At 41.5% G+C, this 27,004-nt stretch overlaps 1 protein-coding gene across 2 annotated transcripts in view; it reads left to right on the forward strand.

Moving 5' to 3' along the window:
• COL4A6 (collagen type IV alpha 6 chain) overlaps window positions 1-27,004 on the forward strand; it is a 294,723-nt gene that overhangs the window by 252,266 nt on the left and 15,453 nt on the right. For both annotated transcript variants that reach the window (XM_040323905.1, XM_040323906.1), the window contains 12 exons: window positions 4,530-4,601; window positions 5,418-5,525; window positions 5,623-5,844; window positions 6,768-6,929; window positions 17,403-17,573; window positions 17,697-17,840; window positions 18,250-18,366; window positions 20,749-20,930; window positions 22,281-22,344; window positions 22,617-22,691; window positions 25,303-25,410; window positions 26,015-26,122. In XM_040323905.1, coding sequence (XP_040179839.1) covers window positions 4,530-4,601; window positions 5,418-5,525; window positions 5,623-5,844; window positions 6,768-6,929; window positions 17,403-17,573; window positions 17,697-17,840; window positions 18,250-18,366; window positions 20,749-20,930; window positions 22,281-22,344; window positions 22,617-22,691; window positions 25,303-25,410; window positions 26,015-26,122 — 1,533 coding nt within the window. The remainder of the gene's footprint in view (window positions 1-4,529; window positions 4,602-5,417; window positions 5,526-5,622; window positions 5,845-6,767; window positions 6,930-17,402; window positions 17,574-17,696; window positions 17,841-18,249; window positions 18,367-20,748; window positions 20,931-22,280; window positions 22,345-22,616; window positions 22,692-25,302; window positions 25,411-26,014; window positions 26,123-27,004) is intronic.

Consider the following 27,004-nt stretch of genomic DNA (forward strand, 5'->3'; position numbering starts at 1 on the left):
TCTGCGCCGTTACGCCGCTTGAGATACACTACGCCGCCGTAACTTATGGATTCAATTTAAAGCCAGGTAAGGTACGGCGGCGTAACGTATCTCAGATACGATGCGCCGGGGCAGATCTTTGTGGATCTGCCCCTTAAATGTTAATTATAGTAGACCTTTTTTTACAGTTACTTGTGCCCTAGCCATGATTAAAGTCTGTTTTTGTGATAGTGTGTCTAGAGAAGACTGGTGTAAATTTAAATGGAAAGCTGCCTGTCTATGCTGCTGCATGGTCTCTTGCTGTTTAATGGTGCGGACTCAATCAGACCTGAAGCAAAAATTTGCAGACCTATGAGTACTGTACAAGCTATTCTCATACCATTATACAGATGGCATTTATGCTTTTTGAAACCTTATCCCTACATTGTCCTATATAGCCATGCAAACAGCATTGAGGTCTTTGAGTCTTGTTTCAGGTCAATTTCATATTGCGTAAATTCTGCTGGCAATTGAGCACATTGCCAGAGGTAAAAGGCAAGGCTAAATACTGGTAAACTTAAAGAAGAACTCCAGTCCTGCTGTTTTTGGATGAGGTATTTGGCTGATCTCCTAAACTAAGCAGTCAGAATAATTGGCTTTCTGTGTCTGTCATACATTAAAGTGAACCTGTCACTCTTTACTAGACATGTGCAATTCGTTTCTGTCCGAATATAAATTCACACAAACTTTTGGTTATTCAGGGTTTCGGCTGTATCCGAATCTCGGAATGAAATAGTAACAAATTTCATAAAAATTTGTTTGATTTCGTTTTGTATATTCGTTTTCTACCGAATTCCAAATTTTCAGAACGATTTGAATTTGAATCAGATGAAAAACAATCAACCGATTTAAATTCTGTGTGAAGAATAGCTGGTTGTTAAGGATCAGGCTGGGATGCCTGCTCCTTAACAACCTTTTGGGTGGAAACTTTTGGGTGGAAGTCCGCTTTAACAACTGATGACTCATCAGCTGTCAGCGGGCTTTCCCACTGAGTGTATAAATGTAAACAAAAGAATGCTGGGCAAATAAAATTTTGAAAAAAAAACAGTGTGGGTCCCCCCCAATCCATAGCAGCCTCTTCTGGTCTTCTATGGATTTTAAGGGGAACCCCATGCCAAAAAAAAATAGTGGGGTCCCCCCCAAAATCTATACCAGACCCTCATCCAAGCATGCAGTCCAGGAAAGAGGGGGGGAGAGCAAGCAAAGTGAAGAAGGTCTGTGTAAGCTCCAAATCTCTCTCTTTAAAGCTTACCTAGAGCTAAGTAGTATCTCTGCTGCCTCTGATGATAGAGCTTGAGTCAGATGATTGACTGTTTAGGCATCCAGAATTGCAGAGAGAGCGAGAGAGAGGCATACATTCCCCATGCCAATGTGCAGTGTTTTTCTACTTTGCTCCAGTGGACACGGAAGCAAAGTTATGCCTTGTACACAGGATCGGACATTTGTCCGACCAAACTCACATTGGAATTTCCGATGGAATTCCATCAGAGTAAAAGAGAACATGTTCTCTATTTAAACTCCGATGGAATTCCTCAGAAAATCCGATAGGTATACACACGGTCGGAACTTCTGATCGTGTGCAAGGCATTAGTACTGAGTATAAGCAGTGGAAGAGTAGTTAGTTATGCATGGGAAAAACACAGGTACACTGACACACAATACATTGTATTTTTGATTGTATTAGAGCTGTTAGAGACATCAAACATTAAGTGTTATTTTTACTGAAAGAGTGGTTTATTCTCTGCAGTAGTATAGAGGTCAGGCAAAGGCCAGTTTCGATGAAGACAGGACTTAACGGAGTTACTCTTTAAGTCACTACCATTTTAAGGTGCACTTATACTTTGATGTTATAAAAAGTTTGAATAAACTATAAGAGCCAAAATGAACCCCTGGGAAATAAAAGGAATTTTCAACAGTATAAGGGTTATGGCTTGTCTTTAAGATCCATTTTTCTTAGGAAGCTTCTTTTAGGAAGCATATGGTTCAAGTACTGCCCAGGATAGAGACTAAATTGTTTGAGCCCAATATAATCTTTTGATATTATTCCTACACTATTTCCTAATACAGTTCTGCTAACATACCTCTTAGGCATATGTTATCTTTAAATAGAAAAAAGAGAAAATTGGCAGATTAGATATTCTAGGGTTACAATGAGGATAGTAAAAGTCAATTCACAGAAGTTTGCAACTTAGAATTTTTTTTTTAAATTTACTCTTAACATGATTTATTATATGCCTGCATAAACAAATAATTGTATTATTTGACTTAAACATTAACTCTATCTTGCATATACCTAAGGTCAACAATTTTTTTTTAGATTTCGATGCAGTGGTTGAGGGTGATAACTGCTTTGTGTTTTAATGCTGTCTGTGTCCCTGTTAGGGAGACTTAGGCCGCGTACACACAGTCGGTTAACCGATGATGCGCACTGATGGCCTATGTGCCTACACACCATCAGTTAAAAAAACGATCGAATCCAACACGGTGACGTAAAACACAACGACGTGCTGAGAAAAATTAAGTTCAATGCTTCCAAGCATGCGTCGACTTGATTCTGAGCATGCGCAGGTTTTTAACCGATGCTTTTGCATACTAACCGCCGGTCAGGCGTCCATCGGTTCAATTTTAAAGCAAGTTCTCTTTTTTTGACCGAAGGATAACTGACCGATGGCGCCCACACACGATCGGTTTGGACCGATAAAACTGACCTTCCGTCCGTTTTCATCGGTTTTGACCGACCGTGTGTACAAGGCCTTACTCTCTCTAATTTCCCTGATCGACAATGTCACCAGGAATGAAAGTGAGTGTAAAGCCAACATTTTTAGTTCCCACCAGCACAGGAATAGGAGGAAAAATCTTCTAATATGAACACATGTTCTCGTGATAACTAAGAGGGGATTTCCTTCATATTGGAAAGATAATCCCTCAATTCCTGTTGAATCTGCAGGACGGTGATTGTAAAGGTTTGTTTTCTTTATTTCATAAAAGTAACAAACATGTTATATTTACCTGCCCTGTTGCAGTGGATTGACACAAAGCAGCCCGGGTCCTCTGCTTCTCGGGTTTCTCTTTTGTGATCTTGGCCCTTCCATCCTGTTCAATGCCCCCACAGCAAGCAGTTTACTATGGGGGCACCCAAGCTGAATCACAGCTCCCTGTGTCCATCCCGACACAGAGCCCCAACCCCCAAATTGGCTATCTGACTTTGATTGACATCAGCAGGCACCAATGGTGCCGCTGCTGTGTCTCATCCAATCAGGAAGGAGAATCTCGGACGACCGAGGGACTCATGGACATCGCTGGACAGAGAGGGACCTCAGGTAAGTGTTAGGGGGGCTGCTGCACACAGAAGGCTTTTTATCTTAATGCATAGAATGCATTAAGATGAAAAAAAATCTGCCTTTACAACCCCTTTAAAGCATTACTAAAGGCAATTTTGTATTAATAAAATAACAAACATTTTATACATACCTGCTCTGTGCAATGGTTTTGCACAGAGTGGCCTCAAACCTCCTCTTCTCAGGTCCCCCGTGGACACTGTCCCCTTCTCCTTCTTATTTCAGACAGGTTTGCTCCAGTGACTGGCTCTGTGTGTATAGGCACACAGAGCCTGGCTTGGCCCCACCCCCGTTTACTCCTCTTTGGGTTTGATTGAAAGCAGTAGGAGCCAATGGCTCCCATTGCTTCCTCCATGTCCAGTGAGAAGGGAGAGACACTGCTCTCGGGCACAGCACTGAATTGAGTTTGGACTCAGGTAAGTGGTTAGTGGGGGGGCTGAGGGGATGCTACTCTTGGAAGGTTTTTTACCTAAATGTAGAGAATGCAATACGGTAAAAAAAAAATCCCTAATGAGGCAAAAAATAAATAAATAATTGTTTAAACCTTCTACACTCTATCCAAAATGAAAAAAAAAAAAAGATTTTGGCTTTCGATATATATTTAAATTGATCTTCTAATGTATATATCTATATATAATCCCCCTTTCAATCTGGTGACTCATTGTAGTCCAGTTACCTATTTTGCACACATAAAGAAAATGTAGGTTTTTATTTTGTTATAATATATCCATATTGTTCAAACATCCCAGAATAATGTTTTAAATTTAGTTTGCAAACGGCAAAAATAACATAAATATAGATATATTCAAATGAACATATGTTATAGCCAGGATATAACTGCACCTTATATTCAATAATAAAATTAAAGCATGGCTTTGTTCATATTTTGTATAGTTACTCATGTTATATTTAGGAATGTGCCTGTGCTTGTCACCAGCACTTTGTGGAGGAGGTAATATTAATCACAAAAGTGGTCAGTGTGATAGCATTTCACCATTGTTGTCCATATTCACCAGTGTTTCTGTGATTCATGCTCCTAATAAACATTACAGCATCATTGCAGCTTTTGCATCAACCATCCAATGCACGTGCCGTTTTATCTTGTATCCAGAATTTAACAGACTTGAGCTACAAGGTCTCTTGCTAGGAATTAACAAACTTGTATTTTGCTAGGGCTCACTTTACCATGCATAATTGCTGGAGAACCAGGTGACCCAGGAATGCCCGGTGACCCAGGACCTCGAGGTATGTTGAAAAATGTATCAGCATTTTTCTTAATCTAATGCATGAGTGCTGCAATTAATATGTAAAACGGCTGTGCAGGTTTAACATGATACAATTGTCTTTTTAATATTTATTTCAATTATTAATGAGACTTAGTAAAGTAAAGCAGTACCTGTAGTTTGATTCACCTTAGTGATTCCACATTTGCTGAAATTTATCATAAATGCCGTGGATGAGGGTTGGAACAGCTTTAAAATGCACCAATCACATACATATGACTTCATAATTAGTTTAAGATCAACAAATCATAATTCTTTAAAAGAGTAAAGTAGTTAAAGCGGGAGTTCAAAATGCTCATTTTGTCAAGGGGAATCGGGTAGTTTTTTTTAAATCGAAGCAGTACTTACCGTTTTAGAGAGCGATCTTCTCCACCGCTTCCGGGTATGGTCTTCGGGACTGGGCGTTCCTATTTGATTGACAGGCTTCCGACGGTCGCATCTATCGCGTCACGAGTAGCCGAAAGAAGCCGAACGTCGGTGCGGCTCTATACGGCGCCTGCGCACCGACGTTCGGCTACTTTCGGAAAATCGTGACGCGATGTATGCGACCGTCGGAAGCCTGTTGGAAGCCTGTCAATCAAGTAGGAACGCCCAGTCCCGCAGCCCATACCTGGAAGCGGCGGAGAAGATGCATCTCTAAAACGGTAAGTACTGCTTCGATTGTAAAAAAACACCCGATTCCCCTTGACAAAACGAGCCTCAATCTAATGTTAAAAAAAAAGGTTTTTGGGTGAACCTCCACTTTAATATAAATAAATACTTGGATTATTTTTAACAGGACCTAGAGGTGAAAAAGGATTCCCTGGAATCCCAGGTCTCCGTGGCTTTGATGGTGGTAAAGGACAACCAGGCGATCCAGGTATTGGTGGATTTCCAGGACCACAAGGTAAGAACCAGCTGTGCATCATAACAAGAAGTTTTCACATAACACATGCCTACACTTTGTAACATTTTTTACATTTCTACTACATTATGATTTACAGGCTTTACAGGTCCCCGTGGAGATGAAGGCCCTTCTGGATTTCCTGGCTTGGATGGCATTGATGGAGTTCCAGGCAAGTCAGGACGTCCTGGTTTGCCTGGTTTCAAAGGAGCACGTGGTGAAGTATTGGGAGCGGAGCCTGGTGCTGCTGGTGAACCTGGAAGGCCTGGATTCATAGGAGATAAGGGAGCTCGTGGAGACCCTGGATTTGATGGGCAAAGAGGTAATAATTACTTTTATACAGTACATCCAATATATTACACAGAGCTATCACCCATAGTGTATAAAAATCTAAATTACCATAAAACTGTGGCACATAAAACAAAAAAACACATGCTCCACCATCCATGAAAAAACGTCCTCCGCTGCAGATTGCCAAACACTCACCAGATTTCATGGCTGGTATGTTTAGAAAACCAACATAAGCACAAATGCGCCCTTCAGTGCAGCATAAGGAAAACCTCATCCAGGCTGTCATAGGTGATCTCATTCAGTATGCATTCAGTAGTAGGAAATAAGAAGAGCAGACCCAGAGGAGAAAATAACTTTCATAGTGTAAAACCATCCAACATTTGTCGGCCATAAATACATTACAATGTTTATATAATTTGTTGTATATACCTTTTGTACTTAAAGTTGAGAAGCGGGGGGAGGGGGTGTTCTACTGTCGGAAATGACAACTTACATTAAATTGAGAAGCGGGGGGTGCTGACTTCTTACCTCTTCTCCCATGCAGCCAGCGAGTTGAGAAGCGGGGTGAGGGGGAGAAAATGACTTCTTACCAGGCGGGGCCTCTAGTAATTTGGGGGGCCCTTTGCTGCTTTGCGGGGCCCTAAGCGCCTTGCATAGTGAGCCTATAGGGCGGATCGGCCCTGTATATATATATATTATATATGCTTTGATGGTTTTACATCAATTAGATAACAGCTGCAATAGGAAAACAATGTTTAGTTCATCCTGTGGCGCAATTCTGTTACTTTTTATTTTATTACATTGAACAGGCTGTGAAATAATTGGAAACATAAAGGGTAACAATGTGTATTTTTCAGTATTCTGTCCATCTGACAGCCTTGATCAACAGCAATAACAAGGTGAAGATTTTAGTTGAATTGACTTTACAGTAACAAATTCTCAATTGTGTTACAGGCTTAGATGGACGACCTGGACTAATGGGTGCTAAAGGTGAAAAGGGTAATTCAGGATTTCCAGGTGGACCAGGTTCCAGAGGTCTTCCAGGATTTGGAGGAGCAGCTGGCTTTAAGGGGAACCAAGGACCTATGGGAGATATTGGACTGCCGGGGTCACCGGGTATGTTTAACAAAAATTACAAAACAGATTTTTTTCCTAGCATATCTTTAGAACATATGAGATAAGAAAAGCTGTATATTATGAAGAAATAATTAAATAAAAAAATATTCAGGTCAGTAAAATAATTCTTGAAGTCTGTAAAACAATAAGAGTTGATGACAGTTGGTCATTTTAGTTATCTATTTGTGAGCTTTACTGAAAATGAATGTTTATATTCCATACATGTGGGTCATCAGACTGTACTGTGCATCAGGTATGGGTTTGTTGTTGTTTGGTAAGTATGCAAGCCAATTGCGTGAAATCCTTGGATCTTTGCCTACAGTTTTAACCTGTTCAGTCCAGTCTACTTCTGTTAAACTAAGTAAACTGCTGGCAGTTGTGTATATTCTTTTTTTTATATATATACTAAAAGGTTTTATCAATACACTACATGGCAGATTAGTTAAGAGCCACATTGAATATATCTCTGGGGAATCTACAAGAAGCTTTATGGTTCCAACCTTCATGTTTTGATCTCTTCTATGGTTATTTTGACTCTTGTCCTACGAGGTCTGTTACTGATAGAAAGGGGGAAATAATTTGAGTTTTGATTGTAGTAGTATCATGCATGGGAGTTATGGTTTAGTAGACAACATGGTGTACTTGTGACAAGATTTTGCTCCTATATCATATATATAGCACATATATAGCTTTGTAAACTAGTCTAGCTTGGACAGAAGTAAAGGCATATATTAGTAAATTACAAAGAATATACAATTAAAATTCTTTACTCCTTCCCTTAGTATACCTAAATATCATGCTGATTTGTATTGATTTTCTGATTACTAACCTAAATATCAACCAGATGTGTAAAGCAAATCAAATACAGCACGCTGCTTTTGATCATTCTTGCCCAATCTCATCTTCCCTTTTTCCAATCTCCTTCCTTCCATGGGATGCACTCATAGAGAAATGATTCACTTGTTTTGATTGTATCTCTCGGTCAGCAGTTTCCATTTCGCTGTGTGCTATCTTTCATACATTTTGTCTGTTTTTCCTTCATCATGCTTTTATACCACCAATCCTCCATATTTTGATGTCATACTGTATGGTTTCGGCTTCTTCACATAGGCTGCCAAGGTGAGAAAGTGCTCTGTAGCATAAAAGCAGATGGACTAACTAGCTTTTGATGCTGCAGGCATTGAAATGACCATAGGTGACACCCCTTATTTTTTACACTGTTATAAGAACCATTGTACAAAATATACATAGGTGTTCTGACAACCAACTGAGATGTAAATGCTAATATGACATGTAAGAACGCTTATGTGATTTCTACAATATCAGATACTTGTTGCACTTGAAATAAAGCAGTATTTCACAGTTTGGGGGTATAATCAAATTACATTACCATCTGAGACTCGCTGCAACAAATCATGACATCCAAAGCATGGGGAATTTTTGTTATAAGCTCAAGTCGCTATTTGGTAAATAGAGTGTAAAGCGGTATTAAACCTTGAAACACAAATGTATTATATTGCAGCTTATCAGTTCTTAGATGTGATGGCTGCATTGGCTTTTTTTCCTTAATTTTCACCTGTTTATCTGGCCAGTAAGTCTGTTATTTTCCAACTTCCTTTAAAGGGGTTGTAAAGGTTCATGTTTTTTCACCTTAATGCGTCCTATGGAAACAAAAAGCAAAATAATTCCGCGCTGTCTATGAAGGTGAGCAGCTACAAAAGCAAAAGACAGGTGGATAAAAAAAATATACAAAACATAAATGTAGCGCTAAGTTACAAACAATGATGAATGTACTATATAACTGGTACATTGGCTTTGTTTTTTTGTCAAAAAACAAAGCCAAATGAGGAGTATCCAGAGGAGGAAAAAGAAAAAAAGCACATAGCGTGATACTGTATTATGAATAAAATTGAATGCAGGTAGGAACACTTACATTATTAGATGTAATATACGCTGATCAGATAAAAAGCGGCAGCAGTGGGATAACCGACGCGTTTCGCAGCCTCGTGCATCGGCTGCCGCTTTTTATCTGACCAGCGTATATTACATCTAATAATGTAAGTGTTCCTACCTGCATTAAATTATATTCGTAATACAGTATCACGCTATGTGCTTTTTTTCTTTTTCCTCCTCTGAATACTCCTCATTTGTTTTTTGACCATTGTTGGGTCACTTCGATACATATATCCAACCATCCACTTTTGGGCACACCATTTGAAGTTTTGGAGGTCGTTTGTGAGCTGCAACATCGACTGGTCTAATCATATCTACAACATGCTTGATTGACCCTCTCGAACGTATGTTCCTCAGGGTTCAATCTCTCCGGTAAGCCTCTCTTCAGTTGGTGACGGCTTCTTCCTTTCTTGTTTTTTCACGTTTTGAAGTATTGGAGCACAATCACTCAATATTTACTTTGGATCATCACACCTTTACAAAGACTGTGTTTGCACGTTTTATATCACACGGATTCACAGATTTATCATATGTACCAGTTATATAGTACATTCATCATTGTTTGTAACATAGCGCTACATTTATGTTTTGTATATTAATGCGTCCTATGCATTAAGGTGTAAAAACATCTTACAATTTGAGGCCCCCCAGCCCCTCTGTTTTACTTACCTGAGCCCTGGAAGTCCTGTGTCGACAAATCATTGAACACAGAGAACACAGAGAGGGGTGCCTACAATGATCAGCTTTTATTTATTATTGTAAAACTTTTATCACAAAAGTGGAATGGGTTGCATTTGGCCACTGAAGGTGATGGGGGGTTACACTTGGACATGCTACCCTACAGCTGAACAAATGTATGAGTCAAACTGTGAATTCAAATCAAACTCTGCCACATAAAGCACACCAGCACAAATCTGTGCTCGTGTTCAATCATTTCCAAATATTGTGCAGCATAAATATGTTTGTATTAGTAACAACATCACCCCAATACATATGTGGGGTGCCAATGAGCCTTCATGGTTTACTAAAGTAGGGCTAAGCAATTGCAAGAAGCTTCCACCTGTCCAAACATACAATTAGATATTACATCCCTTTTTGCACTACCAGAGTTGCAAGGTTAGATTGTTTTCAAGTGCATTGCTAAAAGGTGAATAGAGCTTAAAATATAACTAAAATATAGTTATAACTAAAAGAAAAAGTTTTAGATAGAGTGGAGAAGGATTAGAACTCCTGTCATTTTTTATTATTGTCTGTGCCCTCATTAAGGAGATTCTCCCTCTCTATTTGCCCTGTTTACCATTAACATTGAGAGTGAAAGTAAAAGAAATACCCAAAGTTTGGGTTTTCCATAGAAAAGTAATAGAAGGGAAATCCTCCAATGGGGACACAAGTTCTGGTGACCTGGGTGTCCTCAAGGAATTACCTTAAATTGCAGGGATTTCCTCTTACTTCCTGTTTGGCTATGGAACAGGAAGTAAAGGTAAATCTCTGCAATGAGACACATATGGCAAAAAAAAATCTGACAGCAGTTATAACCCTTCCTTGCCCTATCCAAAATTAGAAAAAAAAGTTTTACCTATAGTTTTACTTTAAGTGTTCTACTGGTCAAAGAATAAAAGAAGAGGATTGGGCTGTAAATGTACATACAGGTGATACTCGAAAAATTTGAATATCGTGCAAAAGTTAATTTATTTCACTAATGCAACTTAAAAAGGTGAAACTAATATATGAGATAGACTCATTACATGCAAAGCAAGATAGTTCAAGCCGTGATTTGTCATAATTGTGATGATTATGGCTTACAGCTCATGAAAACCCTAAATCCACAATCTCAGAAAACTAGAATATTACATGCAATCAATAAAACAAAGATTGTACCTATAAAAAACAGAAGCATGTATATGTACTCAGTACTGGGTTTGGGCCCCTTTTGCAGCAATTACTGCCTCAATGTGGCGTGGCATGGAAGCTATCAGCCTGTGGCACTGCTGAGGTTTTATGGAAGACCAGGATGCTTCAATAGCGGCTTTCAGCTTTTTTTTTTTTTATGAAGCCATAAGCTATCATGGCCGGGTGCCCACAGTAGATATGACGGCGTTGAGGAGAGGAGCGGGGAAAGGTACGGGGCTCTGTGCAGCTGCTTCGCTGGACTGAGGGACAGGTAAGTGTCGGTTTAATAAAAGTCACCAGCTACACTTTTTGTAGCTGCTAACTTTTACTAAACTAAAAAACGGTGTAACTCTGCTATAAAGGGTGCACTAATCCGGTGCACTACAGGGTACAGGAATATACGCATGTGGCTGCTGGGAGGTCAGGAGGGATTAGAATCCACAGCAAGTTCCCTGTACTGCCTCTGTGTTGAAATTTCCCTGGGCTCCCAAGTTTGCACATTCCAGCACACTAGGAGTTAACACAATGGAATGTGCAAACTTAGAAACCCAGGGAAATGTCAACACAGAGCACGTGTAGGAGAAATCATACTGCTGTAACTAAGAATACCTGTTTTGTAAAACATGCTGTTCTAAACCATTAAGTGGCCTTCGCTGTATGTGCTTTTTAAAACATATACAGCTTCTCATACCTGCATTTCTGTCTGTGTATACTCTCTTTGTTCCGCACATGTGACTCTGTCCGGTCCGTGCCGCCTCTCGTTATCCTCTTTCCCGACGTCAGTGGGAGTTCTCAGCCCCGCCCACCGACTGTACTGTAGCTATCAAATGAGAAAAGAGGCGGGCAGGGCTGACGTCAGGAGGGAGGTGGGAGGCAGGCCAGAGCGAACAGTCACATGAGAGGAATATACAGACAGAGTATAAAGACAGAAATATAGGTATGAAATACTGTATATTTTAAAAAGCACATGCAGCAGTGGCCACTTAATGCGGCATGTATTGCAAAACGGGTATTTTAATACACACCCTCGGAGCGCTTTCCCGGGAGGGACGGGGCAAGTCGGGATGACGTCACCCGACATCGATTATTGGGGTCACATGCGTCAATGCCACATCGGGGACCGCCGAATCGCGATGCATCGATGCAACGATTATATTCAGCACCCCTATCGGATAGGCATCAAATTCGGAAATTTCATTCGGTTTCCTAAAGTTATTGCAGAAGTGCAAGGGGCTGTTGGCTTTTGGTACATGCACAATTGGGCTCAACCACTTACCCTGTCACTCCTCAACGAAATTGAGCTCATACATTCTCTTCACCTCCTCAGACACTGCCTTCCTATGTTCTTCTGGGACATCCTTTTCATGGATCTTTACAATGTAATGCTTAATGACGTTGGTGAGACCAGGCAATCCTAAAAACATCCTTTTGTTTCTCTGTAGAAACTCTTTAGCTTGCTGGATTTGCTGTCTAGAGAGGGTAGTAGCAGGTTGGATGGAAAGTTGAGCTGGGAATTTTTCTTTGTTTTTGTTTCCATGTGCTCCCTGCTGTTAAGGCCATTTTCAGTTTGGGACAGTTGCTGTTTGTACTGTTTGTTATTTGGTGAAGGGGCGCACTGGACACCTTTGCTGACACTATGCTTTTTACTGGGGGTCTAGTACGCCTCTGTGCCTTCAAGAAGGAGTGGGCTTCCTCCAGCCAAACCTGCCCTCAATCCATTACCCATTACTATATATGGGCTCCTACATTGGAGGCTCTCAAAATGTATAGAGTTAGGACTGCAGATAATACTGGGGTGCCTTGTCACAGCCTCTGCAGCTCATGAATGTATTTCCAGATGTGTGCAAACTAAACCCCTGTTTTTAATGTGAAATGTCACTTTGTTGCAGGCTGGTTGGTAAGTTGAGCTGGGAATTTTTCTTTGTTTTTGTTTGAGAGGGTAGTAACAACCTACACAAGGTCAACTTCTGCAGGGTCCCCTAAATTGACACCTACCGCAGCGGTGACCTGTTTTCTGTCACTCCATGGTTTTGACAAGTTTACATGATAAATTTAGTAAGGTTTTCTTTTTTCCAGGCTGATTTACCTTGTAGTTTACCTCTTTCACTTTTTCCACCACCTCCAACTGTTACTTGGCCAAGTATTCTCTACCGTGGGGATCAGAACAACCACCTGGTCTCTAACTTGAAACTGTCAGATATTAGCCGACCGATTGTACACCCCTCTTTGGCGTTCCTGAGCTTTCTGGAGATACTCCCTCACTAACTTCATCACTTTAGACATCATCTCTCGCATTTGTGAGATTTGTTCTATCACTGATTTGTGCAGTGAGGATTCACTTTCCCACATCTCTTAGTAGATCAAGGAACCCATGGGATCTTCGTCCGTACACTAACTCAAATGACGAAAAGCCTGTGGATGTTTGTGGAACCTCCCAGATGGCAAACAAAAGGGCAGAAAGCAACATGTCCCAATTCTTCCCGTTCTGAAACTATTTGCTCAAGTCCCCCATCAACCTAGACATACAAAGAGTACCCTGGTCCATCAGTATCTCTTTGGGAAACACGGTTCTTAAAAACCTATGGAATAACCCCCGGGAAATTGTCTTAGAGCAGTGCTTCTCAAATAGTGGGGCGCGCCCCCCAGGGGGGGCCTGAGGCTCCATAAAGGGGGGCTCGTTTCGGACCGCGGCGATCACGCCATTTAGTATCCGCTTCTGTCCCCAGCCTCCTCCGCTAGTTAGAGGAGCAGACGGCGGGAGGCGGGACATTTTTGAACTGGGGGACGGGACCAGAGAGGTAGCAGCCTGTCATGTTGGACGGCAGGTGATTGGCTGCTAGGAGGCGGTCCTAGCAGCCAATCACCAGTTATGTGATGGGGGAATGTGATGGGGGAAACTGTGTGCAGGATATGTGATGGGGGTCATGTAAAGGGGGCAATACTTTGTGGGGGGGGTATGTGATGGGGTCATGTAAAGGGGGCAATACTGTGTGGGGGGATATGTGATGGGGCAATACTGTGTGGGGGGGATATGTGATGGGGCAATACTGTGTGGGGGGGATATGTGAAGAAGGGCAATACTGTGTGGGGGGGGATATGTGAAGAAGGGCAATACTGTGAGTGGGGGGATATGTGAAGAAGGGCAATACTGTGTGTGGGGGGATATGTGAAGAAGGGCAATACTGTGTGGGGGGATATGTGGATACAGTGTTATGCAGAGGTGTACTTATAACAATTTTATAGACAAATGATACTATTTACAGTCGCGCGGGGGGCGCAAAATGTTTTCTTCTTCCTAGGGGGGGGGGCATGACAGAAAATAATTGAGAAGCACTGCCTTAGAGAAACTTTTTTTTAAAGGGACAGCTTCTGGATATCTAGTGGCATAATCTAGGTCTGCTAAAATATATATTGGTGTCTTCTTGCTGACTTTACCAAGGGTCCTATGCGATCTATAGCAATCTGTTCAAAAGGTACCTCAATTATTAGTAGGTGTACTAGGTGGGTTTCTGTAGTTTTTATACGGGGGTGGTTACCTGGCAACTGGGACTGGGGCAACAGAACATTTTAACCTCAGCATTCAGTTCTGGCCTGTAAAAACCTGCTATTATTGTCTCTGTATTTTTAGCCCCATGTTTCCTCCCAGTGTGTTGTTGTGGGCTAGATTGTGAACCATCCACCTATAGGACTGGGGAAACAGCAACTGCTTTACAGTGATATAAACAAACAAAAATTCACCCAAGCTCTACCGCATGTTTGTGGAATAATGAGCTGAATAACGGTGCTCAGGCCATTGTGTCCCATACATCAAAATTGCAAAAAGAATTCCGGCAACTCGATTGCTTCTTCTTAAATCTCTATTGAGCACAATAAAGATTTAAGAAGAAGCAATCGGGTTTCCGGAATTCTTTTTGCAACTGCTGTACAGTCTCCGCTCAGATTTCAGCTACTCGATAATCAAGTCCCCATCGAACACAAAATGGGGAAACCTTTTGTCTGCACCAGGTATTTTTCTGACCCCATTAATAATGGAATCCTGCTTTCTAGCATTAACCAAAGTAGGATCCTGTATTTGGATGGTGCCAAACGCACCTCTGGACACATCCAAGTCCAGATGCACAGTGCTAGGGGAAGTTTCCTGTTCATCCTCAGTGACCTGCAACTGGGAAAGTTCCTCTCTGTCTTTCCCTATCATGACCTGTAACAAAGAGGATTACCTCCCAGTAGTCAACTTGGTCTTGAGACCTAGAGCATGCGCATCATCAACTGTATCACTATTATTTACAACGTCATACCATCAGTATGTACCTCAACATTAGGGAGGTTTTTTTGAGCGTCTTTTGGGACCTGATGACTCAAAGTTTGGCCCTGAAAGGCCTAGAGTCTCCAGTTCTCTTGGCTGTCCAGAAAATCCATTTTGTACCTGTTTCCATAGTTCAAGAAACAATGGACAGACTTGTCCCACTATAATATCATGTATCAGACTGTTCACCAACCCAGCTTCTTGTGTTACAGAGGCATATTCATAGGCAATGGACACTGAACCAAGGGGTAACCCTTGGTATCCCCATGGATGTCTTACTCCAGGCCAAGTCTCCCAATCACCCTGGTGTGTGCCAGCATTACCATGCTGCCAGAGTCCAGTAGGGCCTTGACAGGGAGGTGGTTTACCTATACTTCACACTTGAACTGACCTGTAGCCAAGTCAAGATGGGTGGTGTATGCTCTTTGAACGTAAAAAGAGGCTTTCCTGCTGGCCCAACGCTCCATGAGCTCCTTCTGATGTGGGCACTGTGCCAGGGTATGTCCCAGGATTGGAACCGACAACACTGTACAGTATCTCCCCCACTCTTTTGACAGGGACTGACCTTCGTGAGTCCAGGGAAGAAAAGGCAGGTTTCCAAGGACTGGCAGGGTTTCCATCCTAGGCGTTGCAACTGGCCTTGCTGCTTTTGGTGTGGGTTCCCAAAGCCTGGCAGGTCCAAACAGGTCCTCCACCTCTGTGTGCCTTTCAACCAACTCCACCAGCTAGCATGCTGTTGTACGGTCTACATGGCTGACCCGGTGTTGCAGGTCACCTGGCAGGGACAGCAGGTACTGATCCATCATGACCTGTTCCACCATTTGAGGGTGTGTCAACTTCTCTGGTTGCAGCCTATTTCTACTCCACGCCTGCCATAGGAGCCTCCTGTTCTTTGCCACCTGAATGTCTTTCTGACCCTCCAAATTTCCCAAATAGGCAATTAATAATGCAGAGAGAAATGTAAGTCAGTCTTCTCTTCTATGCTAGAACTGTCCTGGAACCTCTCATCCTGCGTCTGTGAGAACCCCTGAATACACCAACTGTATCAACCACCCCCCTTAAAATGACCACAACCCAAATATGGGGGGAACATAGCACCTATCCAGGACTCATCCTCAGCATCCTGTACAGTGGCTACATACTGCATGTGTGCAGCTGTGGACCACAGTCATTGGATTATGAGCCACACGTTGTCCCTAGCCCTAATTGCTGGTGCTGTCAGCAGGTTTTCTCTGCTTGTCTGCTTGAATATTTACTATTTCTAATACATATTATTTATTGAATATTATTTAAGATTTGTAATAATATCATTGGTTTATACTTATTGGGCTTACTTTCCACTAATGTGGCAAACAAGCAGCCAACCATTGGGAACGCCTAAGCACAACAGGAGTACAAGATTTAGATACAGGTTCAGACTTTGCTTAAAGAAGGAGTATGACCAATGCTTTTTTAGCCATACTTCTACTGTGGATCACAGGAGTGCAGTTTGTTCAGCCGACAGTGGGCCAAAGCTGATGTCACAGAGCCAGCAGCTTACTCAGCCTCTCAGCAATCCGTTGAGAGCCTGAGCCAGCCACTTCCACCCACTCCACAGCACAGTGCTCCAGTGAGCACTGGAGGGGAGAGCAGAGAGCTGCTGACTGACAGTCATGGTCGAAAACTAAGTGATCAGCAGTGTTTGATCGCTCAGTTCTCACTGTAGAGCCGACGGGGACAGATACAGCATAGGATCGTTGCCGCATCCACCTAGGTGAGTAGATTTGATTGTTTTTTTTAATCTAACTCTATTTAAGCTTATGTAATTATAAAATGATGATCATCTGCTTTACCCAGACTATGAAATACTGCTTCAAGTTTTTCAGGTATTTGAATCACTAATGTCACTTTTAGTATTTTACATCAGCCTTTTTACAATGGTTCATTAAGGTAGATACAATGTGTATAGAAAGATTCTTCTTCTATATTTCATGTGTTGGGTATTTATGATTCATTGGAATAGACCTCAACATTGTAGAAAGTGCAACATCATAAGGGGTTTCACTGCAGTCAGTTGTAGTGTTATAGGCGGTAACTCATGCAATAGGTAACTTAGACCACTAATGCTTTTGCAGCTAATGTCCCTTCTGCTAGGTGGCTATGTATGTATGTAGTAAACTTTGAAATATATTTGCTATGATTTTAGACAACATTCTGCTACTTGTATTCTTTCTGCCTCTGCTGGTAATTCCAGTTCTGACAGTTAAAATGTTCTCTAGAAGTGACAGGACTGTTGTATTTTTTGCTAACTCAATTCCAAATTGTTATACTGAGTATGTTTTTTACAGGCTTTCCTGGAGCAAAGGGCATTCCTGGAAACAGAGGCCCCCCAAGTCCAGCTGGGATAAAAGGTAGTCCAGGTCCTAATGGAGATGCAGGTCGACCTGGGGATTTAGGATCGCCTGGACCATCAGGACCAAGTGGGCGAGATGGACAGCCAGGCTTTTCAGGAACTAAAGGTTGGATTAATTCAATGATTATAAATGAGCTAATTAGCTCACAAATGTAAAGCCATATATATATACAGTATATATATATTATATATATAATTACTTAACCTGTTATTCTATAATGGTTCTTAGGTGATAAAGGATCCTCTGGTTTGATTGGCTTTCCTGGTATGCCTGGGCTTCCGGGTCAACCTGGTTCCAGTGGATTTAAGGGATTTGATGGATCACCTGGAAGAAATGGACTTCCTGGACTTGAAGGGCGAAAGGGGGAGCAAGGTAATTATTGTTCACTATGGTAAGAAACAGTATACATTTCTCATCTTATAAATATATTTTCCAACACAAAAAGACAGAAACACTATTAAAAAACAGATTATTTCAGATTAGGCATAGGGTCTTTCCCATTCACTTTCTGGGTAGTAGTTTGTTTGGTACTAAAAAGATTATACTTTTTCCTGTTTTTCACAGTTTTCTAAATACAGTCATCAATAAGGAATCAGCACTCTTTTTGGATATATTTAATTATTGTTACTCCTCATTTTTGGTAATTTTAGCTAATTTTATTAGCTTGCTGCCCCAACATAATTTCTGTAGGCCAATTGTTTTCTAGGAGCAGCAGCTTTGCTTTCTGGTCTGCTAGGAAATTCAAAGTCTTTTCTTTTAAAGCTCCATTTTATTTCCCCAGGTATCACAGGTGATCCAGGCCCACGAGGTCCTGAAAACATTGTGGATTCAAGCAAACTGATTGGAGAACTTGGAGCACCAGGAAGAAATGGACAACCAGGGTTCCCAGGCCCTCGAGGTAATGTTTCTTTAATACTATGAGATGTTACTACTTGCTGGCACTTCAGTTTATGTTTACATCTTCAAAATATTCTCAATATAAAAATGCAAACTTTTATAAATGAAACTGTCATACTAACTAATGTGAACAGCCACAAAAACAATGTCACGATGGCACAAAAAATGCAGATCCGGACATATATTTACACATCTGAAGCTAACCATATGGATTATAACCTACTGTTTAATCTCTGTACAGTCTCCTTTAAATTTACCAGAACTGTATAATGTGAGGGCCCAGCTAAATTATCCATTGCATCTGTAGCTAGTCTGGCAGGGAAGAAATTGTACAGAAGGCTTATATCATGTAAAGTTAGTGTCATGAATCAGATGCGATCAGAACTATGTGGACTGCACAAGTGAACCAAACATATATAGGTGAAGAAAGTAATAATTTATTAATGAAATGTGAATAATATGTAACACAACCACCTCCAATAATACACAGTGCACAACAAACCAATATTAATTAGACAAGAACCCAACGTAGCAATAATCAGACGAATAAGTATAGCCAAAAGGGAATACCGGAATCTTAGTCTAGCTAAGCCATGGTCATAACGGGAGATCAGCAAATGGGGGACAAGGAGCAATGGACAGGGAGAGGGTGGAAGGGATCAGATAGCAGGGCAGGGATCCAGGGATACAGGACTGACAGGAACAGGTACAAATAGGTTAGGAATCAGGATTGGAGTCAGGATCAGGATCAGATAACAGGTTCAGGATCAAGGTTCAAATCAGGGGAACAAGACGAAGCCAAGGCAAAGTATGTTGAACTTGCCAGGTTTTTATACCATTACCTGCTATCAGGTTCAGGTGATTCCTAATTGCAGGAGGAGATATCTGCTCCATCCTGCCAGGATCCACCCGCTGGTGGACGCAAGTACTGCGGCCCAAAGATCACATAACACCAGCAGAGAAAGGCTCTCCTGGCAGTTCCAAACTGCCAGGAGACACCTGCTGGTGGACATCAGTACTGCACGCCAAATATCAGATGGTATCACCAGCGAGTGGAACCTTTCCTGAAAGTACCCCCCCTCAAAGGAGCGACCTCCGGACGCTCCAACTAGCCTTTGCTGGGGAAAGTCCATGATATCAAGCCAAGCAGCAGACAAAGTCACGTGAGGAAGATCCATGGCTTTAAGCCGGGCAAGGTGCAGCTCGAGCTGAGCAGTGGGTACAGACACATCAGGATGGGCAATACGTACATCAAGCTGGGCAGCAGGCACAGAAACTTCAAGGTTAGTGGCAGGCACATCAAATTGGGCAATAGGCACATCCGGGCAGACGGCAGGCACATCCAGGCAGACAGCGGGCTCCGGGTCGTCGAGATGGGCAGCAGGCTTCGGGTCGTCGAGCTGGGCAGCAGACAGGAGCACCTCAGGCTGGGCAGCAGACAGGAACACCTCAGGCTGGGCAGCAGACAGGAACTCATCGGGCTGGGCAGCAGACAGGAACTCATCGGGCTGGGCAGCAGACAGAAGCTCATCGGGCTGGGCAGCAGACAGGAGCTCATCGGGCTGGGCAGCAGACAGGAGCTCATCGGGCTGGGCAGCAGACAGGAACTCATCGGGCTGGGCAGCAGACAGGAGCTCATCGGGCTGGGGAGCTCATCGGACTGGGCAGCAGACAGCAGCTAATCGGACGCCAGTACTGCGGCCCAAAAAGATCACATAACACCAGCAGGGAAAGGCTCTCCTGACAGTTCCAAACTGTCAGGAGACACCTGCTGGTGGACATCAGTACTGCACACCAAATATCAGATGGTATCACCAGCGAGTGGAACCTTTCCTGACAGTTAGTTTAATGCTGGGTACATGCGGCAAGTTTTTTTCCCTTCAACCCAGCAGGCTGAGCAAAAAAAAAACACGTACAGATCATCATACTAACACATGTTAGTATGACGATCTCCCCTCTGAGCTATTAAGTTATGACAAGGGGACTGTCACCCCACCAGAACACAGTTATCAGCCAATGACTGCAAGAACTGTTCGGATACTGGGTTTCCAGCATGCTTGTTCGAAAGAAACCAGATGTGAGACCGGCTTCTGTTGGACAGTTAACTATACACACGGGCCAAAAGTTGCTTAGGTCCTGCTGAACCGACTGTTTTCAGCTGATTTTCAGCTTAAGTCTGATGACCAACAAACATGTCAATTCATGCAGCAGAGACATTACAAAATACTTTTATACCGCCAATTTGTTTGTGGCAGTTGAACTCATGGGTTCATTGTATTTTTCTGCGTTGTCAAATGTATCACCCGTTTCCTGAATGCTTCAGTATAGTTTTGGATTTGTATAATAGATTTATACTGATAATAAAAATAATACATTTTCACAGGTGATAAAGGTTTCCCTGGGCTGCCTGGGTCACCCGGCATACCTGGATTCCCAGGAACACCAGGAAGAGAGAAAGGTCAACGTGGAGATCCAGGTCTGCCTGGAACATTTGGAAGGCCGGGTTCTCCTGGACTTAGAGGCTCACCAGGGATCATAGGATTTCCTGGGATGCCAGGAATGAATGTAAGTTTCTCTGTTTGAATTGTTGATTTTTAAAGTGATTAAATGGACCATACCCAGTAAAGGATTACAGGGATTCTATATGTAGAGATTGAACAATTGCTTATAAAATATTGAACAGACCAATTTTTGTAGCAATTTTCAATGGATTCTAGACTTCCAACTGTAGTGAAGTAACCTGACATATCTGATATACTGTATATAATATGGCAGTCTTTTTAGACAGTCCAAGTGGACTGTAGAGGAGTAGTGTCAAAATGAATGTCTTCAAGCACACATGTGAATAGAGGAGTATTTTGTGACTCTTCATTCTTACTGTGTTTAGTAAATTGCCATTTGTTGGGGAAAATCTTATGATTTTCTTTGCACAACTTTTGCATTTTTCCTCATTTTCAGTCTTGGTGACAGTGGTCACCAGAACACACAGGGTTAATTTCCCTAGCGGGGACACAGACAGCAATGAAAACCCAGCTTAGTTTCTTGCCTATACCTGCTCTAGCCAAAACTAAATAAATTATTTTAGACACACCCTAATTATGGTTAAGAATGTTTAATCAAAATGTTAATGTAACGGCACCCCAAATGGGACAAGGGTTAAAGCCGTTTAGGATATTCCCGCTCCAAACACAAGGCAGCTACCGACACTCCACAGTCAGGTGAACGCGACCCATCAGAATTCCCCCCCATTTACGAGACACACAGCTCTGTTTGAGGTTCAAAACAGGGAATGCCTTTAATGAGAAATACAGTCTATTATATACAATTTAGGATACCACAGGAGATATGGCCCGGATCCACCCACAACATCACACAAGGGTACCTAACGAGCCCCCCCCCCAAATGCACATCATCCTCAATACATCTTTTAGTAGATATCCTGACCTATTTTACATGAGCTAATTAACTACAACGGATGACTCAGATACCTGACCTTTACGCTGTCTGTTAACTTACAATACATATTATCATAGGACTCCTTCACACAATTCAGGGTCAATTAGCACAAGCCACAATGAAAGATCCTTAGAAGTTAGTCTGGATTCAATTTACATTACACAGGCAGCCAGGTAGCTGGAGGTGATGACATTAACATCTTTCAATTAACCTGTTGAGTTCAGAATCAACAAACAGTAATCAGTTCTTTAAAGATATCCTGGAATATATTGTGGATAATCATTACTGCCCCATCTCAGGTAGTCCAAAATATATTCTGAATGTCCATTATTTTCTGGCTCATGCTTTCTAAGAGCTTCTGGGTTCCACGGGCCCTCTCGTTACAGTTACCAATTAATTATAGATTAAAATAAGGCATGGGAATAAGCTGAAATGCTAACTTATTTATTTGACATTTAGGGTGCAGATGGATTACCAGGTAGCCCTGGTTTCGCTGGTTCGCCTGGACGACCTGGTGAAAAAGGTTTGTTATATTTGAATTTAAATTAAGTTTATATCTAGTTACATAGTCACTAGTAGCTAAAATAATATTTTTTAATTCAGTCCTTAGCATTACAAATTAGCTTCAAAATGTCAAGGATTTATTACAAATGACACACAACTGTCATTAATTTGTCAGTAACTGCTTTAGCTGATGTCATGTTAATCATACCCTTGCTTGTTGTTCAAATGCAAAGAATGCTTAGTTGTTATTTAGTTGCAGTGATGGTATTAATTTAAATTTCATTATAATAGGTGACCGTGGAGAATCTCTAGGAAGGCCAGGTGTTCCAGGAATCAAGGGAGAACGTGGAACTCCAGGGAATCCGGGTAATTATTATTATAACCGACTGGAACTTTAAAAATCAACTGTCTAAACTATGTGATTATTAGAGAAGGTTTTCGGCAGTGCCAGCATGGATTGTAGCCTGGGCAACAAGTCTGTCATTAGCTGCATACAATAAAGTGTGCACACATCATGTCAGTAGCAAATTTTCATGTATAACAGGTTCCAAACTACAATCCAGCCAGCTCCTCACTGTTGCTGCCCTAATCTAGAGTAGGGAAAAGTAAGGTGACAGTTGATCTACTTGTTTAGTTATTGTTTCTACGTGTATAGATGCAGAGGTGTCCGTTTATGAAGCAGTGAATTCTATTCATTGCTTCGTTCTCCGGCTATCACAGTGAAGATTTTTCTCCTCTGTGTGCCGGTTTATCAAGCGGAGAAGATCGCTTCACCCTCGGAGCAGTGAAGTGATCTTCCAACGCTTCTAACACTGGAGAACAGCCCCTGATACTGGAATCTCGTGAGACTTTACGAGATTACAGTACCAGAAATTCACAGAAACACCGAGATGTCAGTTTATTGAGCAGTGATAAATTATCACCGCTCATTACACTGACAGACCGCGTGGTCAATGTAATTAAAATAACGAGTCCCCCTACATAATATATATATGTATACACACACATACACTATATATACATGTATATACACACACATTATATATATATATATATATATATATATATATATATATATATATATATACATGTACACATTATATATATGTATGTATATTTATGTATACACATAAATATTACAGGGGGACATGGTTACAGTGTTGGGGGGGTCTGAACGAGGTAGAAGGAAGTTAAAAATCTTCCTCCTTCCTCCTCAGAACCCCCGGGATTCCCTCTTCACCAGCTCTGAGATGGTGAATCGGGGAGTGTGAATTCTGACTCAGATCACCAGTGAAGAGCTCAGATCACAGCTTCATAAACTGTCCGTTTCTGTGTCAGTCTATGAGACTTCACTGTGTGAAGAGATAATCGGCGGGAGAACAAATTCAAACACTTCTCCCCCAATTATTTCTGTTTCATAAACTGTTAATGGGCTGTGATCACTGGTGATCCCTGGGATCACCGCTCTTCACTGCTTCATAAACGGACACCTTAGTGGCTAAACTGTTTCCTTCACTTGTGTGTCAATGGTGTCTCATTTTTCTGCATGATACTAAAGATAGTAAGCTTATTAGGGTAGGAAGGGTAGAGCAAAAGACAGTTGGCCTAGGTGGGCAAGAAGAATAAATACAAAACTGGGGACAAACACTATCAGTATTTCTTACACTCAAGTAGAACAAGTACCCGTCATAAAAGTATTTAAAATTAAATAGACTACAGAATATAATGGATCTACCTTATATTTCATCCGAATAAAAGTTATGCTTTTACATGAGCTTGAAGAACCACTCCTTTAGAATATTATATACCTATTAACAGTGTGAAGTTAAAGTGGTTCTAGGTCAAAAGGTTTTTTACCTGCATTAGGGTAAAACACCTTCTACTTTTTGCTTGTTTCCCCCCTCCCCTTCCCCAAATACTTATGTGAGTCCTCTCTCGAACCGGTGTGCCGGTCTGCAGCAGTGCTGGTCTCTCTCCCAGCTCTTATTGGACAGAAGAACAGATTCATAGCACCGGGAACCGTTGGCTCATTCTGCTGCTAATCAATTACAGTGAGGGTAGCGAGCAAGTGACGAGCAATTTTTTTAAATTTTGACTTGATATGCGAATGTACTCAAAATATATATCAAACACTTGCTATCCGCGGACCCATGTACATCATAACTTGTTCTTAAAGGGGACTTACCACTAAATTTAAAGGACCACTCTAGACCACATATTCATCAAATGCGGACAACAACACATAAGACTCCACATATGGTGTGTGGGTGTAATTTATTAATTACAAATTGTGAACTGGAAACCTCATTCACAATTAAAACATTTTGTAACTGCAAACTTAAGAGCATCATATTTAAAACAATCAAAAAATAGATATCAATCAATCTCTATCATAATGCACCTACAAGGTCTCCCCTCGAAACTCCTGTGCATTTTAAACCACCCATTCATCAAATTAAGACACTAAATTAATTCCACACTCTGTGAATGGGTGCAGACTATGAATTAAAATGGATTTAGAAATTATCATTATCAAAAATTGGTCAGAAAGCAGTTCAAATCAATATATATGTCAAACCTATATCTATGCCTTAGGTGTTTGGTGCACAGTGGCATGCAAATTAGCACAGTAGTGATAAACAGACCAGTGCTGGTCACTTCCCAATACTATTCCTTTCATGGCCACCCAGGAACAGCTGGTGTTTTTTTTGCAGAATTGACAGGTGAAAAGGCAGACAAATGCAATCTTGATAGCAATAGATGTGACACTGTGTTCACTTCTGAAGTACTATTAATAATACACCCATGATACTTGTGATTAGATGGCTCAGTATACAGGGTACCCAGTGAATATACCTTTTATATAGAAACACATACTTTCTAAAAAAATTCCAAAGACTCTTTAGGGTTTTGAATGTTATGTTGTTTAGGGTTTTGAAGGTTTAACTATTCCTGCTTGTTATTTTTACATTTACAGGTACAAGAGGCTTTAACGGATTCCCAGGAGATGCTGGACCAAATGGAAGACCTGGAAGTCCTGGAGTAAAAGGCATGACTGGAGACTTTGGCCGTCCAGGGCAACCAGGTAATATGCTTCACTTGTCACCAGGAACTATTTTCTGGACTTATTTAAAGTGTGAGGCCGTGTACACACGGTCGATCCAAACCGATGAGAATGGCCCCACGGACCGTTTTCATCGGTTCACCGCTAAAGTGGTCTGATGTGCCTACACACCATCAGTTCAAAAACCGATCGGGTCAGAACACGGTGACGTAAAACACACGACGTGCTGAAAAAAGGAAGTTCAATGCTTCCAAGCATGCGTCGACTTGATTCTGAGCATGCTCGGGTTTTGAACCGATGCTTTTGTGTACTAACCATCGTTTGGACCTATCGGGCAGCGGTCCATCGGTTCGATTTTAAAGCAAGTTCTAAAATTTTGGACCGAAGGACAACGGACCGATGGGCCATACACATGGTCGGTTTGGACCGATGAAACTGGACTTCAGGCCGCTTTCATCGGTTTGGACCGACCGTGTGTACACGGCCTAACAGTTCTTATTTGATGGTAATGCATGTGTTAAAATGAAAGCAATACTAACATACAACATATAAACACTTTAACTGCTTAGTACTAAATGTATGCTGTGCAATGAACAATTATTGATCTTAATATTCATATTTTTAGGATCTCCTGGGCTTCAGGGATTTAGAGGAAGCCCGGGGTATGTAGGAGCCCCTGGATTACCTGGATCGCAAGGATTCCCCGGACCCTCAGGAGCCCCAGGTGTTAAAGGTAGTGTGACATCAATGCACAAGCAATGCTGGTTTCATAACTGGTGTCATCATTTCCCAATATTTTGTTTTTAAAAACGAACCCACCTTGTATTACATTACTAACTTATTAAGGGAAAACTCTGACCTGTTTTTTTGCGTGGAAAAATATAATGTGTAATTATCTTAAAATATTGTGCAGACCTATGTAAAGGACTTCTCATTCTACATCTGTATAATTTATAAGTGAAAGCAGAACCCTTGGGTTTCCTTGAAATTTGTCTTCTGCACAGACATTAACCAGCATTTGGAAGGAGTGGAGGAGGCCTACTAGTCAGCAGTTACAAGGATGGAAAGTTATTTTTCCTGTTGAATCTATTATACGTTGAACTCTAGACAAATTCTTAAATAACACCATGTAATATAGTTAAAAGCTTTCTGTTTTCCTTACATACCTTATTTTAAACCAAGTATTGTCATCACTGGGTTACTGGGTTTTGCTATGCATTGCAAGCAGATCATGGCTGGTGGCAGGGGCCCACAGAATGCTGAAAATAGCTTCCTGCCTTGGAAATCCCCTCAAGAACCCACAGCCTGGATGCTAGCAGTGGGCTGGCTCTTAGGAGAGTGTATCCAAATATCACAATACCTTTATGGGTAGATGTCCATTTGGAGTAGTGGGGAGTCCTAGGCAGACTGTATTTGCATGCAGACCATCCTAGGTAAGACCCAAATCTTGGTTTTGGGAGATTTACCCTTTTCCCTAAATACCAACAAGAAATTCAAGTTTGTTTATCCGTGCTATTTTCAAGACACGTGACAGAAATGATATGCTTAAAAATATATATTTATTAGCTAAAAATACAGTGTAATTAATATCAGGTATATTTTGTGATAATACAAA

This window comes from Rana temporaria, chromosome 9, assembly GCF_905171775.1.
Source record: "Rana temporaria chromosome 9, aRanTem1.1, whole genome shotgun sequence".
NCBI lineage: Eukaryota > Metazoa > Chordata > Amphibia > Anura > Ranidae > Rana > Rana temporaria.